Raw genomic sequence first — 18,761 nt, forward strand, 5'->3', positions numbered from 1 at the left:
AAGAATTAGCTTGTTTTTATTAGTTACCTCCCTTGAAGTGAATTGTCGAGAAGATTACACATTCTTAAAAGTTACTTGTCAAGGTATCAGGACGTGTCATAAGCTCAATAATCACTAAAAACGATAAAAAAAAAAAGGTTAAGAAAAGTTTAGAAAAATGTACTAACCAATTATTTGTCAAAATTAGGGTATTTCACTCCAATAAAACCTTGATTAATTCAGTATTACTTTGTCATTGAACCAAACCTTATATAACTAAGGGAAATTAGCCGAGGCTTAGAATCTGCAAAAGAAATCCAATTTATCACAAAACCTTTCAGAACATAGACTCAATTTGTTAGAAAGTAAGCCATTTTGTTTTTGGACTACTTTTTTTAAGAATGAGTATGATAGCTTTTACCTGCAATTGGCTTTCAAATACTCTTAGAACTGTCCATCTATGCGATTATTTTTATCGACTATCAAATGAATTTTAAGTGATTTTAACATGTTTTTAACTTTCTATTTAGTTTCATTCTTAAAACAAAAATTTGAATCCAATTCAAGCCAATGGTCCGAATGATCGACCCTTTACAATGAAGACACAACACATCTTAAGTTGTATGAATCACACAGCACATCTTCTTTCTCCAAAAGGAGTAATGTGTCTACTCACACATGCATATTATGCATCAATAAATTTGACCGAATCCTCTTTGAAATCCTGCACTAGATGGTTGATGGAATATGTTTCATCTTCTGAATGGTAATAAATGTCAGCATCAGGGTTACCATCAAGACCAGAGGTAACATCTAAAACACTGCCACGGTACCATTTGCAATTGTCTACAAATAATATATAAAGAAAAACAAATTGTTTTGTTTAACCAGGTAAAATATAAGATGTACTGTATGAAATATAGAAATTGTCTTTTATGCCATCTAATAGACACTACTTGTAGCATCCAGAGAAATAAATGAAATGCTCAATTTACCTGATGACTCATAAACTATCCACCTGTGGGAAATTTCCCGACCCACAAAACGTTGCCTTGTTGGTAGATCTGGAGGTAGTTTGGTGCCACTACAACTAGGCTTACAACGTCCTTGTTTTGGTTTGGCATCCTTCTGTAAATACTGTTAAATAATTTTAGAATATAAGAATCAGAAAATCTCAATTATTAATAGCTAAGATGTCATTGTCATTATTGTTAATGTATTTTATTATCAATAAGACTTACCTGGTCATTTCTTACATTCCATTTGTTTCTATAAGTATACTGGGATGGGCCAAAAAACAACAGTGAAGTTAAATTTAATTGTTAACAGTTGAAAAAAAATATATATATTACTTACGCAGACACCAGGTTCTCTGATGCTAGGACTTCTCCCATATCTTTGTGCACACAGTTCAGGTAGTTGACAAGCGTAGTAGAATGCTGTCAGCTTTGGTAACATCTTATTCACCCACAAGTTCAATAACTATTATTAAAATATGGAGCTGATGTGGAGATTTTGCTGCCTCCGAGAATGTCAACTGTTTGTTCATGAGAACATGATGACACAATTCTGTGCTTGCAGCAAGAAATGGATGACTGTGAAGAATCTGTAAGCCTGTATGCTTTACTGTAACGGGGTCACCATCTGTAGCTTTCTTTGCACAAAACTGTTACCTTCACTGCAGCTAATCCAATCTTCGTAAACCTGTTTCCTTTGAAAGTGGAATATAGTAACCTCTTGATGAATCGTGTAACTGCGATTTCCAGAGTCCGTGCCATTATGTCTCCAAAGTTAGATGAAGTAAGTCTTTTCCGTCTTTCATCATGCCATATGTCTGAATCCTGGGAGATGGTTGCTTCAAAAACTTCTTCACCCGCTCTTTGAACAGCTGTACGAAATCTTTGTTAAATTTCGCTTTCAAAATTGAAAGCTGGTGAGAAGAATGATCAGCAACAACCTCGATGGCATCTGGACCATATTCCTGTCTAGCTTTTATGGAATCGCTTTGTTTTCTCCCAGTCATCCGTCTTTTCCAGCGATTTGCTTTGTACACAGGTCGAGCACTAAGTTGGAGATGCTTCTCTCTGTTATCATACTAACATCGAAAGGAACTGGTTGGTTCTGTGTGCGTCACCTTTTTCCAAACCATAGGTGACCACTTGGTTCCCAAATCTTGCCAAGACCCTCATGAGCATCTGTTGAAAAAATTTTCCACCATCAAACTTGGCACGAATATTCATCCAGACCTCAGTTAGATTTGTGGTGAAGTTACCAAGTAATCTTTCAGCTTTGGATGCAATGCGGTTCAATAGTGGGCAAACTTCGAATATGTTAGCTGCAGACAATCTTCTTCTTGGTACCGCTAAGCTGGAATCTTGCTGATCTTTCAAAAAAGTACCATCAGTCTAAAAGTCTTGCTGGTCTCCCATAACTGATATAACGGATTCAGATTATTCATCTTCACAGGTTGAGGTAGGATTATTTTCTGTACTTGGAATTGCGGTTTGTGGCGGAAGTCAGAACACCTGGTATGGTCGCCAAAAACATGTTAAATGCAGTTCTTAATGCCATGAATTAATTTCTTGCAAGCCAAGGATCGGTTTTCTTCAGAAGGAAGGTCAACTTTCCTCTTATTTTAGTTTTGGTAGTATGTCAACCAGTTTTTCCAATCTTCTGAGGCATTTACATGTATGATTTGCACATTCCAGCTTAGTTACATGAGGACCCCAAATTGGTACTGTCTCCTGTATTCGTGCATATACAGAACTATCACCATCTGCAACAAGGCGCATGTAGCGAACACCATAATCTTTCTCAGCATTCATAAAGCCTTCCACAAAAATATCTGCCTCCATAGCTTGAATCGACTCATCCCAATTCTTAAAACACTGATGTTGCTCGGGATCTTTTTTCGGCTCTCTGCTAAGGAACATGTGTAGCAGTATTTGTTCCGAATGCCAATATGGGGCAGCTTTCGGGCCACTTGTCCAATTATGATGCCAACACCTCCAAGAGTGCTTATGGCTCCTCTTGCTCCATCCACCATCACATATAACTGTCACAGCGGCTAGCCTTTTTTCCTAGTTGGTGTTGAAACAGTTGACCACACCACTGACATCCAGATTGTATGATTGAAGCCAACCGTTTACAATGTCTCTAGAAGGTCGATTAAATTTCCGAAAAACCAATACACAAATGTCTATCCCTACATTAATAGAATTTTTTTACGGCATTAAAAAAAAAGTGATAGATCCCTGTCCAAAATCGTTTCAACAAAGCATTCAAGTAGATGGCATAAAAAAAATAATTATATTGATACTATGTTGACACTTATTATTTGGATAGCAAACCATAACATAATGGTCACGTGATGTTTTTTTCGGGTAATAGGGTGCTATTTTCGGAAATCATCCTTTATCTGTATATATTGATAATCAAATTGACAAATATTTTTTTTTGTATGGAACCAAACAACAGAACAGTAAAAATTAAACAATTTGCATTCAGGAGTCCTGTGGAGGCAAAATTATGCAGACGATGAATGTTGCAACTCTTCTAACGTAAAGTAATACGGATGTCCTGGACACTCTGTAGGATGTTGTTGTGGCCCCTTCCAAGTACATAATTATCTTTGCTTGTCTAGTACGTTCTTGATCTTTTTCATAAATAAGCCAGCGCCGAGGAGTAGTTTGTTGTAGTCTGAAGTGGTCAGAATCTCGATAATTCTCACAAGAACAAACTGGCAATGGATGGAAACAACAGTGGCAACCTTCCCACTTCTGAACGGCTTTGCAATAGTGGTCTGCAATTTCTCCACCAAAATATATCTGAACATGAACAAGAGTTATTTATTGTTGGGTTTATTACCTTCAGCGCATCTATGGCCACTGCACATTGCCAGATCAACAGGGGGTGGTGCATCTTCATGACTTCAGAAACAGATCTTAACAAATCTTTTCTTTGGGAATTTCAATCCGCCAAAATTTTTTTCCCAAAGCCGGATTTTTTGAAACTTTGTTCTGGGGTCTGTTTGTACTTTCAAATAAAACAAAAACCAATATAAATATAAAGATAAATGCGGATTCGTCTACCAGGGTAACATTCCAAAGTTTCACCATAGTCGAGCATGAGTAAAATCAAGGGCTCCTTGCTGCAAAGCTAGTGAATTTAGATTTCAAGCGTTGAACACTATCTGTGTAACGTATAGTATAGACTTCCCTCACTTTTTGTTAACATTTTCTTACTGTTATTTATAACATATTTATAATAAAATCCATACAGATATAAGGTTTAACAAAACATTTTCCATCCAAAAACTCTTGGCAGATGACTACAATGTAGTCTCCATGAATCCGATGCCAACCTAAAAAAAAAGAACCAAATACAGATTTGAGCAGATATTCCAAGTCATAAAGAGACAAAAGGCGATTTTAAAACCAGAGGTGAGACAGTAAAATGCTCATTTAAATTTCAGTTACTTGTATCGAAAAATCGGTCAGTGTCTTGACCTTTTGAAAGCTTGCCAACTCATCCAGTTGTTAAAGTGTGCCAACACGATTTCTTTTAATGAGTTTGCAAACTGCCAGATCAGCATGAGGATGGTGTATCTTCATGACTTCAGAAACATTACTATGATCTAAAACATTCTTTTGGAAATTTTGTTCCCAGGTCAGACGTCAGATGAGAAAATTCTGATTTTCCAGTCAATAGGAGTGCCTTTTTGAATGTCAATCCGCCAAAATGTTTTTTCCCAAAGCCGGATTTTTTGAAACTTTTTCCTGGGAAGTCTATTGGGTCTATTTGTACTTTCAAATAAAACAAAAATTATTACTTTGGGAATTATTTCCCCAGGTCGGAATAAATGCGATTTTAAAACCACTGAGGTGGGACAGTAAAATGCTAATTTAAATTCCAGTTACTTGTATCGACAACTCAGTAAGTGTCGTGAACTTTTGAAAGCTTGCCAACTCATTCAGTTGTTGTGTGCCAACACGATTTCTCTTAATGAGTTTGATCCAATCCAAATTGGAGGTTTTTTAGAGGTGTAATTGGTTAAGCAGTCATATCCTCAATTCTTTCCTACATTAAATTCCATTTGTTTGGACCCTGGTGTGTAAGTATAACATTCCCCATCATGGATTTTCAGCATAGACGTGGATTCACGAAGAAAGGTTTCAGTTTTTTTTCTCAAGCACACTTGTTAACATACATCCATTTGTATCTGCAAATCTTGGTAAACACTAGAGATTTAAATGTTTGAACAAATGTTCTTCCTTTAGCTACACAAATACTGCAGCATTTAGCAGTGAGATTGATAGCAGTAAAATATCTAAACATCTTAATAATTCATGTCAATATCATTTTCCTCCTTTTTATTGAACTGGTTCTAAAAATTGATCCAATAAAACTGAACACAAATGATGATGCCATTTTTTAGATACTACTTTATGTTATGAATCATTATTTTTTATTATAAAAAGATATTGTATTAATAATAAACACAGGATAATTGTCTAGCCTAACGTCTAGTGACCTTACTTAAGATTTTAAGCGTTGAACACTATCTGTTTTGGATTTTTCCCGGTCCTTGATTTATTGGTCTTTTCAGCTTAAACATCGGTGGCTGAGAGTCCGTTTCCTCAGCCTAGAATATGAAAATACATGTATAAATTGGATTATATAAATATTAAGACCCTTACAATGCACTCATATCCATAGTTTAAACTACCGACCGAATTTAACAAATACAATCGTACCGAGACCATAGCTGCGACCAAACTCATTATCAAAGCACATTGCTTCGTGTATTGCAAGTCGACAATTATGTAGATTGACATCACGTCCATTTGTACCACATCATCTAATGTGTCCTCTGACAGCAAGTTATAAATTCCTACAACGGTATTCCTACATATGGTATAGAATTTCCTCTGCAAAGACTTCCTTACTGTCACTTCATAAAGTATTTATAAATACATGTATGACTGACGTAAAGATCCCAGAATCCCTAACAATATCGATATAGAATGGACTATGTAGTAGGCTGGTGTTTCGTAATATGAAGCAGATAATTTGTCGTCTCTGATCTGCTCATATGCAGTCGCCGCAGTCCTCCAGACTTACAATATTTTAGAGCCAAAACATATATTATTAATATAGTAATTAAAATTCCGAGACCAATAAGAACTAATTTCCAGAGAGACCATGTTTTTCATTTTTCATTCGTTGTAAATTTTTCATCTCATATGTAACACATAAGACTATTGTTGGTATGAAAGGTTTATTGGCATGGTAATGGTTGATTAAAACATAGAATACATAAATTAACTTGGCCGTGTGGTGTAAAGGTAAACCACCTCCTTGGTTGTTGAGCTGGAACCTCGTCTATTCAAAGGGGTCTCCTGGTTTTATTAAGCTTCAGGGATAATCCTGGTTTCTTATTGGTCAACACGTAAGCGTCCCTAATCTAGGAACCTGATTGGATGATAAGACTTATTTGGCCAAAGGACTGACCATGTGACATTGTTGACATAATGTATAATCTTTTATAACAATTACTAGTAACTTAATTAATGAGTTATATCTGGACAAAGAGTTATTGCTGTCAAAGACAAAAGTTGCTCAAGGCTGTGAAATATTACTTAATATGAATCCCTTTGATCTAGGAGCTGTCTAAACAATGACAATGGACATTTAACTTCAAGTGGCTGGAATGTTAATTAATAAGTTTGACACGTATTGTCATTCCTAATGCATTTTGCAACATTCCTTCTATTCTTTACCAATTTAAGCTGCAAAACAGCTTAAATTAATGACTTAAAAATTGGGTTAGACGAGTTGTACAACCACCGATGTAAATATAATATATATATATGTATATAAAAATATAAAAAAAATGTCTATTGAATTGTCTCATTATGAGTTAACGTATATACACAAAATTAAAAATACACAATATCCATAATCGTACTGTCCGTATAAAACACCACATCCATATAATTCCAAATTGAAAAACTGGAACATGAATAAACTCACACAATTCGAATAATAACACATCCTTATAATTCCATATTGAATAACTGGAACATTGTTTAACTGGAACATTGTTTACTGGAACATAAAAACTGAAACATTTGGTAAAATTAACCAATCATAACTGGAACATAAAAACTGAAACATTTGGTAAAATTAACCAATCATAACTGGAACACGAAAACTGGAACATTTGGTAAAATTAACCAATCATAACTGGAACATGAAAACTGGAACATTAAAACTGCAACACTTGGTAAAATTAACCAATCATAACTGGAACATGAAAACTGGAACATTTTAAAACTGGAACATTTAGTAAAATTAACCAATAACATCACGTGGTTAATTGTAGAGTCGAGTAAATATGTTTCACCATTCCTTCTTTTACCATTTCTTCCTCTAGTATTAAAGGTGTAGGGGTAGTGTTCTCCCTGTCTTGCGTATTTCCGCTTACAGTTTTAGCTGACACCCTCTTACGTATGACCTCATACTTAATAGCGTCACCTTCTTTGTTCATGTACCGTTTGGCTGAGTTTTGGAGTTTAGATTTGATACAATAAACGATTAACATTAAAATAAAAGCCACCCCAATGAAACTGCCTATCCCTGTTGACAAAAGATGCCAATGTGCCCATGGTTTGTCCTTAACTGAAACATCATTGAGTTTATGGAGTTGGTTAATAAGAGATTTGATTGGTACTTTCTTTAGTCCGCGAAGATGGTCCGGTAGAGACGGGATTGAAGTATTTGGCAACGCGGAGCGCAATGGTTTCCATAAATGAATCGTTGATAGTTTAAATTTTTTAGATTTTGAAATGCGTGTTGAGAATGGAAACGACTTTCTCTTTGAAAATAAGGCGAAAGAGTGAGGTGTGCATTTGAAGCTGAACAGGTCATGTTGAGTTTGATTAATTCAAGAGGGGGATGGGCAGTAATTTGATTATTAGAGTAGTGTTTGTTATAACAAACCAAGGTAAAGTGGATGGACTCATGTGAACTAATAGCCCAGATACCGTCCATTAAATAAGTGGCCATAGGAAAAACTGATTTGGTCTGAATATTAACTTTGCCTACTTGTTTGGACAATTTCTGATTTTTCATGAACAGGGCCGTAATACATAATTTACTCAAATTTATCGGGTAAAGGGGACTATGGATAGAACAGAAATGGATGATTGCATGAGAACAACGGTCAACCTCGCTGGGTTGTAAAAGAGCGAATTGAGTGCGTTCAGCGTTAACTGCCAGATATTCACTTTCAAGTTCATGAACTGCTACCATTGTTTGAAGATCATGCGTGTCGTTTATTATACGTTTAGAAGTAAACGGCACGGGTAAATTATGGGCTTGAAAAATTTCTAGTTTCCTATTTGAATCTAGTAAGGGTAAATTAAAAATGATTAATAAGGTGTCGCTTGATAACACAGCAGAACACGTTAAAAATTTATAATATTTCCAAAGATGGTCATCTGGGTCAACAGGTAAATGGACTGAAGTAGGTAAGTGTCCATTAATCGTACCTAACAAGGATTTAAGATCCGAAGGAGAAATAGTACTTGGAGAAATGTGTCCGAGAGATAGCATATTTAATTGGAGATTAAGGTGATCGAAATATTTTAATCCTTGAAATATGATATTTTGTAATTCTTTTATGATGAAGTTAATTTTAGAGGTTAATTGTAGAAATCCCTTAACTTTATTTACTTCTTTGGTAACGTCAGTTAAAAGTTGAGTAACTTGAGGTTCAAAAGCCTTTAAGTTGTAAACTAATGCGTTAATTGATACTCTATTCTTTGCAATTTCAATTCGAGAAGTATTTAAAATAGATAGACTTTTATCGAGAACATGAATAATATCCGTTTGTTTCGCAGCTAATTTATCAATATTAGTATTAATGACTTTTAAATCTGATGTAGAAACTGTACCGAAGAGAAAACTCAAAGCTTTGCCTACAATGGGAAGAAGAGCTCTACGTGGACGTTTTTTCTTTAACAAGGTGAACTGCGAAGCGCGAAGCATCAACTCATTATATTGGTTGTGGACAATGCGGGTCTGTTGTAAATTATTCGATAACAATTTATCAAAGAAGATATCATTTGTTTTAGAAGAATAATTATTAATAACTGTATATAACGAGGTAAAAGCGTGCGTCGCGTCTAACTTAAGGGAGGAGATGAAATTTTGGGAGGGTTTCAAATCAATGACAAATGTTACGAGCCAACGGGATCGTGACATACTAAACTCACTAATAGGTCTAAATATGACATTTTCATAAATATGAAAACTGCCGCTCAGGCCAAACAGTACAGAAGCTATCAGAAGTAGGTTAGCGGCATGGCTATGTTATCGCACCTGAAAAGACATAAACATACTACTTTTACGAAATAATTTTTTTAGTGTCATATACGATCTTATTTTTGAAAGGAAATACATATCAAATTACATATATTATGTATAATAGTAACATTTCTGCAATAAATTCCACTACGAAACAATTTGTCAACAACGAAATCACAACTATCGTTTCGCAGTTGACATATTTGCAGAAAAGGGCGGGAGATTCAGCCACTATCACAACTTACAGAATTTTTTCATATGCTTTGATGAAAGCAACCAATTAGGTTTCAAATCAGAAAATTCTGTGAAATTTTAGCAAGTGCATGTATGTCAGAATCACTGTTACCAAGTGGACAAGTACAAAAATATTTGGTATCTTAACTTACCAAATTTCGAAATTCTTCTTCAAAGGTTTATGCTCACTTCCAAGATGCTGCCATTTTGTTACAAGGATGTAGTGTAAGTAGCAAGACACTTCCTAGGAAACAAGGGATGTAACTCACCTTGACTGCCAGCAAAAAAAGAAAATCGTTTCGTAGTTGACAAATTTTTAGGGACAACTACAAAATGCTATTTTACATGAATTATTATATATAAACTGATCAACTAGTTTATGGAAATTAATCTTGAGTATGTTGTTATGATTAGAAATTATATATTGTTTACTTTGGAATCCAAAATTTTATCAAATTCAAAGTCTGTTTTACCTTTACTTGTATTAGGGACATGCAAAATATGGCAATTCCGACCATTCAAATTAATTTTGTTCAATGATAACGATGGACAGCTTTTGCTTCCTACTTTATTTTGTACATTGACACATAATATACTTCTCCCACTAAAATTGACTTGTTTATTTAAACATAAATTCACAAAATCTTTTCAGGACAAGAATTTTCGCTTTTATTGAAAAATGCCCATATGGTTTGTTAGGGTCTGGGTAGATTAACAGAGGTATAGAGGTAAGATGATCTTTTAATTTCTGAAACGCTAAACTACGTGCCGCATTCCATTCGAATTTAACATGTTTTCTCGTTAGGTTGATTAAGGGTTCCGCGATTTTTGAAAAATTTGGAATGAACCGGCGATAATATCCACACATCCCAATGAAACTGCGAATATCTTTAACTGTGCGTGGTTCCTGCAAGTCATTTATCGCACGGACTTTTTCGGGGTCGGGCTTGATACCGTTTGGAGTAATGATGAATCCGAGATAGTTTGTTTCCTTTTGGAGGAAGTTACATTTCGACAATTTTAATTTTAGGTTATGCTCTCGAAGGCGATTAAAAACTTGGTTTATATGAGAAAGATGTTCTTCTAAAGAAGAAGAAAAAATTAAAATATCATCAAGATAAGCTATTGCGAAAGCGTTGAGGTCTTGAAGAACGACCTGCATTAAATTCTGGAAAAAACCTGGAGCGTTAGCAATTCCAAAAGGCATTGTGTTAAATTCAAATAATCCACGGTGACAAGTAAACGCGGTCTTTTCGCGATCGTTTTCATCCATAAGGATTTGCCAATAACCCGATTTTATATCCAATGTGGAAAAATAAGATTTATTATGGAGCTGGGAGAGAATGTCTTCAATCAAAGGTAGCGGGTAGGAGTTGGGTTTAGTGATTTGATTGAGTTTCCGGAAATCGACACAGAAACGTTTGGAACCGTCTTTTTTTCCTACGATGACAACTGGAAAACTCCATGGCGATTGAGATGGGCGTATGACATTTGCCTCGAGCATCTCGTCAATGGCGGTATCGACAGTGGCTCGCTGGTTAATTGGGGTTCGATATGGTCGCATTTTAATCGGTGGATGAGAACCAGTATTGATTTGCATTTTGACAGTCTCCGTTTGAGTTAAATCTAAATCCGTTTTTGCAAATAAGTCGTCATTGTTTGAAAGAAAATCTTGCATGGTGGAGCGATGTTCCTCGGGGACATTAATGTGATCAAAATTATTATTTGGGGTTGACTGGTGATCCATAGAGGAGATTTCATTTATGGACTTAACACAACCGGATTCAACATTTTCGACACGACCTACTTTACATCCTTTACGCAAATAAAAGGGTCGATTAGTGGTATTAGTTAAAGCGAGCCAGTTCGTCTAAAGGAAAATTCTCAATGTTTTCTAATTTAGGGGGTAATTTTGTTAATTTATAATTTTGAAATTGATCGACAAAAGGTTTCCAAAGATCAGTCATTGATTGATTAAATGCTGATGTTAATTTTTCAAAAGAAGTTGGATCAAAGTAAGTACTCTCATTCGAGTAATGGGCTGGTAGTTCTAAATAATCATTCTGAGCTTTACACGTAGGCGATAACTGAGTAGATTGAATTGGCGGCCGCACTGTGACATAATTGTGAAATTTTCTCTTTATTATTTGTGAATAAAACTACAATGCATAATTGCGATAAATTAATGGGGTAGATCGGACTACGTATTTGACAAAATCCAATTAATGGGTCAGAACATCTATTACAAAGTAGTATGCTTTTTTGCTGTGATCGTCTGTATTCTATTCCGTGACTAATAGATTCAAAGTACTTTCGATGGTTATAATAATTTATTTACTTCACGTTGTGTATTAAAATTCACAAGGAAACATAAGAGATACGAGGTGAGTTAGCAGCCAATATATTATGGTCCAAAGTCAAGGTGAAAATTAAACTAGTAGATTCCAAAATAGCTAGTTTTGTCTGAGAGCCACAGTTTCCAAGTGAACACTGCTCTCTAAGGACCAGTCAAGGTATATTTATATTATTGGCTGCAAACGTCATGTCGATAGGTGTGATATCCCAAAATTATATTAATATAGATACTTAAATTTGAAACCTTTCATATTTTCAATGTCCTGCTGTGTTTAAGCCGACACTAAAAATATGAACTATTATATATACTAGTAATATATGTGGTCCACTAAATTCCAAGTATGGTTTATTAACTTTTGATCCTTTTTATGACCACACCAAAAATATTAGGGACCACAACAAAATACTAGGTTAATAAGTGGGCGAAGCACGGGCTGATCCTGTAGAGGGGTATTTTGTTACATTCCTCCCCATGCTATTTGGTCATAAAAATCATATGCTAATCGTAAAATAAAAACAGGTATGCTACAAGTATCGAAAATTCCCCCTAATCCCAGGGCTCTAAACGATCTTCACACCTATCGACCCTCCAATACAACAAAATCAACAATAAGAAATTAAAAACACACATTACAAAAGTAATTCATCAAGGATAAGAGAGTTTTGAAAAGAACAAGGCTTCATAGCCAAAGTTTATATATAGGTCACTGTAAATGTATCCACCAATGGAATATCCACCAATTAAAATATATCCACCAATTAAAATATATCCACCAATTAAAATATATCCACCAATTAAAATGTTTCCACCAATTAAAAATATATATCTTATCTACCATTAAATCATTACCATATCCACGTAACCATTAGCCTACAAATACTTGCTCAAAACAAAAGTTAATTAATTATCTTCCCGGGTCGTCATTGTTTTGACCTTGGGGTTGACTCAACCGGAGTAATCGGTCATATAGTAATTGACCTTGAGGTGGAAATCTAGGTTGACTTGTCGGTTCTGGAATGGCCGGGTATATGTTTTCGTTTTCTGGCAAAAGTGGTGCACTTGCGAAAGCAGGTTCAGAGGCAATGTTGTTGTTGTTGATTGGAGTCATTTCCAATTCAGTAGGCGCTTCATTCTCCTTCTCAGGAGTTGCTCTACTGCGTAGGATGGACCGAACCCCCCGTCGCAAGATTCCAGTCTTGACATACCTTATGACTAGAAAATGGACAACTAACACTGTCGCTACTATGCCAATGCCAAAGAGAATTAATTGCCAAAGATGCCAATCATGGGACTTATCGTTTTTAATTTGCTGCAAGTGTCTAATTTCGTATGTTAGCTCATTTAGAGGAATTTTCTCAATATTTTGTAATTTTGGAGGTAACTCTGTAAGAGTATAATTTTGAAATTGATCCACGAATGGTTTCCAAATATCAAGCATTGACTCATTAAAAGCCAATGTTAAACTATCAAATGATGTGGTATCAAAATAGGTACTTTCGTTCGAAAAATGAGCCGGAAGTTCCAAATAGTCATTCTGAGCTTTACAAGTGGGTGGAAGTTGAATGGATTGCATGGGTGGTTGCACTATGACGGATCGGTGTAAAAAACTTGTTTGATGACATATAATTGAAAATCGAGTTGGTCTTTGAGAAACGACCATCCAAATACCGTTTGCAATGTATGTTGCCATAGGCAAAATACAATTGGGTTTAATATATACTTTGCACAATTGAGCAATTTTTTTCTTATTTTCCGTAAACAAAACCATCACGCAAAGTTGAGACAAATTGATAGGGTAAATTGGACTTCGAATTTGACAGAATCCAATTAAGGGATTTGAACACATTTTTGCTTCGTCATAATCTAAAATGGCATATTGTGTTCTATCTTTATTAACAGCAATGACGTCGGCTTCAATTCGATAAGAGGCAACCATTTTAAATGTAGCTTTTGATTTTGAAAGTATCATTTTATTTGTCATTGGTAAAGGTAAATTATGAATTTTATAAATTTCGAAAATGCCGTCATGATCCAAAAGAGGAATATTCACTACTACTATTATTTTATTGTCCTCAATAAATGATATGCATGTTAAAATACCGATAATAATGCCAACAAATTTTTCTTTGGACTTTTGGAAGTTTCACACTAGAGATCGGCCCTTAAAAACATTTGTTTGATATCATCTAAAACTAACTTCATTCTTAAGTATAAATGAAGAAAACCTTCTAAATTTACAAGTTTCTTTCGAAATTGCTTAACCGCAGTTTGAATTTTTACATCTAAATTTCGTGAACTGTTTGACAATATATTAATCTGTTGTCTATTCTCCGATATTTGCAGTCTGGAGACATTCAAAATCGATAAACTCTCAGCTACTACATGCGTTATTGCATGCTGATTTGCTGCAAGTAAATTAATGTTCTTTCGAATTGAATCTAAATCCCCTGAGCTGACTGTGCCAAATAACCAACTCAAAGCTTTGCCTACAAATGGTATTAATGCTCTTTTATGCCTATTGTTATGCCTATCGTGTTTCGTTGATAAAGCTCTATAATCATTAACGCCATCAAGGAGATCTTCAATTTCGTCTCTTAACGTGGTGACTTCTAATTTTAGTTTGCCAAAGGTATTTGCGTACTCAGTGCTGCCGTTTCTATGGGTATAGTTAGACATGATGTCATCTACGGCGAGGAGAGTTCGTCCTACGTCAGTAGCGAGGTCACTGGTAAACCTCAAGAATGGATTCACATCATGTACTAACGTTAACAACCATTTCGAACGACTGGTGGAGATTTGGTTCACTGGGCGAAACAGAACATTCTGGAAAATCTTGTTCGATTCACACATAACTATGAACGTAACCACCAATAAAAGATTCATTGTATCTGAAACATACATTATTATAATTAAACATAAAGGAATTATTTACACCTTTACCAACATAAAAGATAAACCAAGTCGACTTATGTACATGTACTTTATATAAAAACGGATCCAATACTCAGATCAAAAGTGATGACCAGCGTAAGGTAACGCCGTAACCAGGTCATCATTGATCTATTCATTTCCGACACACGATATCCTCGCTATTGTGTTCATAATGAAAATACTGCGTGTGACTAAAAGTTCTTTGATTAATTTGTAGAATGTTGCAACAGATTTCAGAGAAGGGCCCTTTCCTCATCAATCCCAACAAACCCATAACTAATACTCAACTAAGCAATCAGCACGTCACTTAATGATGATTTATCATGATTATCATCATTAGTTCCATTAGCGCTTTCATCAACATTATCATTAGCGCTTTCATCTTGGGCTCTAAGCCTTTGAGCCATTTCCATAAGTGGTATATCGCTTTCACTTGAGGAGTTTTCCCTTACTCGACGATTTTTCTTTACTAACTTAGCAAGAGGTACTTCGTCATCTTCTGAATACTCAGAATCATTATCATCTATGTCAGATTCATCATTGTCTGAACTAGAATCTGAAAGAGGTTCGACATACTTGGCTTTCCTTAATTTATTGTCATCTTTAGGAATGTCCCATTCATCGATATTAGCCAATCGCAAGTGCTCAGCATGAGCCTTAGTTAATCGGCCTGTGAGTTGGCTTCGAATTCTAAATGAGACTGGCGAGGTTTTTTTAACAATTCTATAATAAGGTGTCCACCTGTCTTCTAATTTATTCTTGCGTAAAAAGTTTTTATAATATACTGGGTCACCTACTTTAAAGTCTACATTCTTAGTTTTCCTATTTGCGTACTTGGCTTGTCTTTTCTTGGCCTTTGTTTTGTATTTATGAACTTGCAAGAAAGAACGGTGCTGATTTTCCAATGCTATTTGATGGAAATCACCTTCACCTAAAAACTTACGTCTTGGCTTGAGGATGTTATCAAGCGGCAGCACTGGATCTCTAGAATAAAGCATTGTAAAAGGAGATTGTTTTGTGCTAGCGCTAGCGTGTTTAATATTAAAATGTTGTAGAGTTTCTCTCATCACTTTATTCTCATTTTCAGTACCGTTATCAGTAACCATTGCCAAAGGACAGCCATATCTAGGAAAGAATTCGTCAATTAATAAATGTGCAACATTTTGAGCAGACTTATCCGGAATTGCAAAGGCTTCTACCCAACCAGAATATATACATACAAAACTGGCTATATATTTATTACCTGACAGGCTTGTGGGATATGGACCTGAAAGATCCAAAGCAATCTTAGCCATTGGGTACGGTGGTATGCCTGTTTCTATTAAATCCGGTTTATTCTTACTTGTTGACCTTGATTGACATGTAACACATATTTCTATATATTTATAAAGTTGTTTATAAAGTCCCTTCCAGTAGTATTTGGTGCAAATCAGAGCGTAACACCTGTCTATACCACTATGTCCATTATCGTCATGGTATTGTCTAATTACCTTTTCCGTCAAATGCTTTGGGATATATAGTCTCAAATTAGGATCCCCGTCTTGATCAGATATATAATATAAAACATCATTGACTAACAAATACTTGTTATTGGTTGCCGGCTTTAACAATCCTTTTTGTAAATCAGTCTTAATCTTTTGTAAATCGTCATCTTTTGCCTGTTCTATTATCATATTTAAATCAACCTGATTGTCCTCAATGTCTATTGAACCGTCATCATCACCTTCTTTATAATCGGCAAACTCACTTAGGTCATGCTTGTTTGAGTTTATAACATTTATTTCAAACGAGTTATTATTAATCCGAGGCTCTATCTCTTCCTCGTCCTCAGTCATGTTATCAAAAGTTGCTTTAGGTACTCGCGACAATAGGTCAGCTACTGAATTACTCTTACCAGGAATGTATTCTATCTTGCAATTATATCCAGAAATCCCTAGTGCCCATAGCTGAATTTGTTTGTTTTGAATAGGTGATTCTAATAAATACTTTAAAGGTTGATTATCTGTTCTGATTATGAATTCAGCATTATGTAAATAATAATCTAATTTCTGTAAACTATAGTGAATGGCATAGCATTCTTTCAATACTGTAGAATATTTAGTTTGTGTAGAATTTAATTTATGACTCAAAAAGTAAATTGGAGTTTCGACTCCGTCTATGACTTGGGCTAAACATGCACCAATGCAAGTATCGCTTGCATCAGTATAAAGAACGTATGGTAAATTTGAATTAGGATAACCTAAAAAGGGTATCGTGGTGAGACTATCTTTTAAGAAGTCGAAAGCTTGTTGACATTCATCTGTCCAATTGAACCTTGCGAATTTCTTTGTTAAATGAATCAATGGTTCCGCAATTTTACTGAAATTTGGAATTAAGCGTCTGTAATAACTCATTCCTCCTATAAACGACCTCGTTTCTGTCACTGTCGTTGGAGGCGTCATAGCTTTTAATGCCCTGACTTTATCTGGGTCAGCAGAAACTCCATTAGGTGTAATAGTAAAACCTAAATATTTTGTTTCGTTTTGCACGAACGAACATTTACTTGCCTTAAGTTTTAAATTATGCAGTCTTAATCTATCAAAGACGAGTTGCAAGTGCTTAAAATGGTCTTCCTTAGTCTTGGAGAATATCAAGATATCATCTAGGTATGCAACGGCAAAATCACTTAAACCCTCAAGGACACGTCCAACTAGTTGCATGAAAACTCCTGGTGCATTTACTAAACCGAAGGGCATGACATTAAAATGGAACAAACCTCTATGGCATACAAATGCCGTCTTTTCTTTGTCATCTGCATGCATCTGCACCTGCCAGTATCCAGCTCGAAGGTCAATGAGGCTGTAGTAGGAAGTTGCATTTAGTTGCGCTAATAGGTCATCAATTAATGGGAGAGGGTAGGAGTTAATTTTAGTGATTTTGTTCAATGCGCGGAAGTCAACACAAAACCTTTTGGATCCATCTTTTTTATCTACGACCACAATAGGGAAACTAAAAGGTGATGTGGAATGTGCAATTATCCCCGCACCTAACATGTCATCAATAGCTTTATCCACTATCTTCCTTTTATTAAGTGGAGTCCTATATGGTCTTAACTTTATAGGTGAGTGATCACCTATGTCGATTTTCATTTTCACAGTGTCTGTTTGACCTAGTTCCATGTCATTTGCTGCAAAAATATCCCTATAGTTATTTAATATGTTAGTCACACGTGACTTGTGCACGTTAGGCACGTTAATATCTTTAAAACAGTCATCGTCATAATCAACATGACACACCTCGCCTAAATCTTTAGAAGGAGCCAGTTCGTGTACGTCATCATGTTCGACAGGTTCCACTTGACCTACCAAACAACCTCTTTTCAACTTTAAAGTTTGGTTAGTATTATTAACCAAGGTAATGGGCATACGACCATTATTTCGTTCCACCTGAACAAGAGAAATTAAAGCGTTAGCTACCATGACTCCTGGTTGCCTGCTGAGAAAGCCAGTATTAGTACCTTGCGCTTGCAGCATGGGGCCACCAGAGTTGAGGTGTTTGACTCTAGCTACGCTCAAACAACTGCTCTGAGGACACAAAATAACATTTTCCGTCAACCGTAAAAGAGACGAAATATGAACATCCTGTTGAAGAGGAACATACGTTCCATAAATCCTCAAGCACTTCAAATCAAAATATATCCTAACATTTTTTTCTGCCAAAAAATCTCTACCAAGTATCAAATTTCTATTCATAGAAGAGACAACGAAAAATTTATGTTTAACATCCTTATTTCCAATTTTGAATTCAAATTCGGCACTGCCGTTAATTATCAATGCCTGTCCACTTACTGATCTTAATATGACATTTTCGATTCCTGAGTTTCGGCCTATATTTTAAATTATCATAAACA

General features: G+C 35.4%; 2 protein-coding genes across 2 annotated transcripts; both read right to left on the reverse strand.

The window, feature by feature from the left end:
- Positions 1 to 664: 664 nt before the first annotated feature.
- Positions 665 to 1,757, reverse strand: LOTGIDRAFT_174136 (hypothetical protein; the record flags this gene model as incomplete). Its single annotated transcript, XM_009052465.1, has 4 exons — positions 665 to 825; positions 975 to 1,116; positions 1,336 to 1,461; positions 1,653 to 1,757. 4 exons carry the CDS (start codon positions 1,755 to 1,757, stop codon positions 665 to 667), a joined length of 534 nt encoding a protein of 177 aa, XP_009050713.1.
- Positions 1,758 to 5,539: 3,782 nt separating this feature from the next.
- Positions 5,540 to 9,249, reverse strand: LOTGIDRAFT_174137 (hypothetical protein; the record flags this gene model as incomplete). Its single annotated transcript, XM_009052466.1, has 3 exons — positions 5,540 to 5,623; positions 7,403 to 7,662; positions 8,028 to 9,249. 3 exons carry the CDS (start codon positions 9,247 to 9,249, stop codon positions 5,540 to 5,542), a joined length of 1,566 nt encoding a protein of 521 aa, XP_009050714.1.
- Between the last annotated feature and the right edge of the window lie 9,512 nt (positions 9,250 to 18,761).

Source organism: Lottia gigantea (assembly GCF_000327385.1).
Source record: "Lottia gigantea unplaced genomic scaffold LOTGIsca_183, whole genome shotgun sequence".
Taxonomy (NCBI): Eukaryota; Metazoa; Mollusca; class Gastropoda; family Lottiidae; genus Lottia; species Lottia gigantea.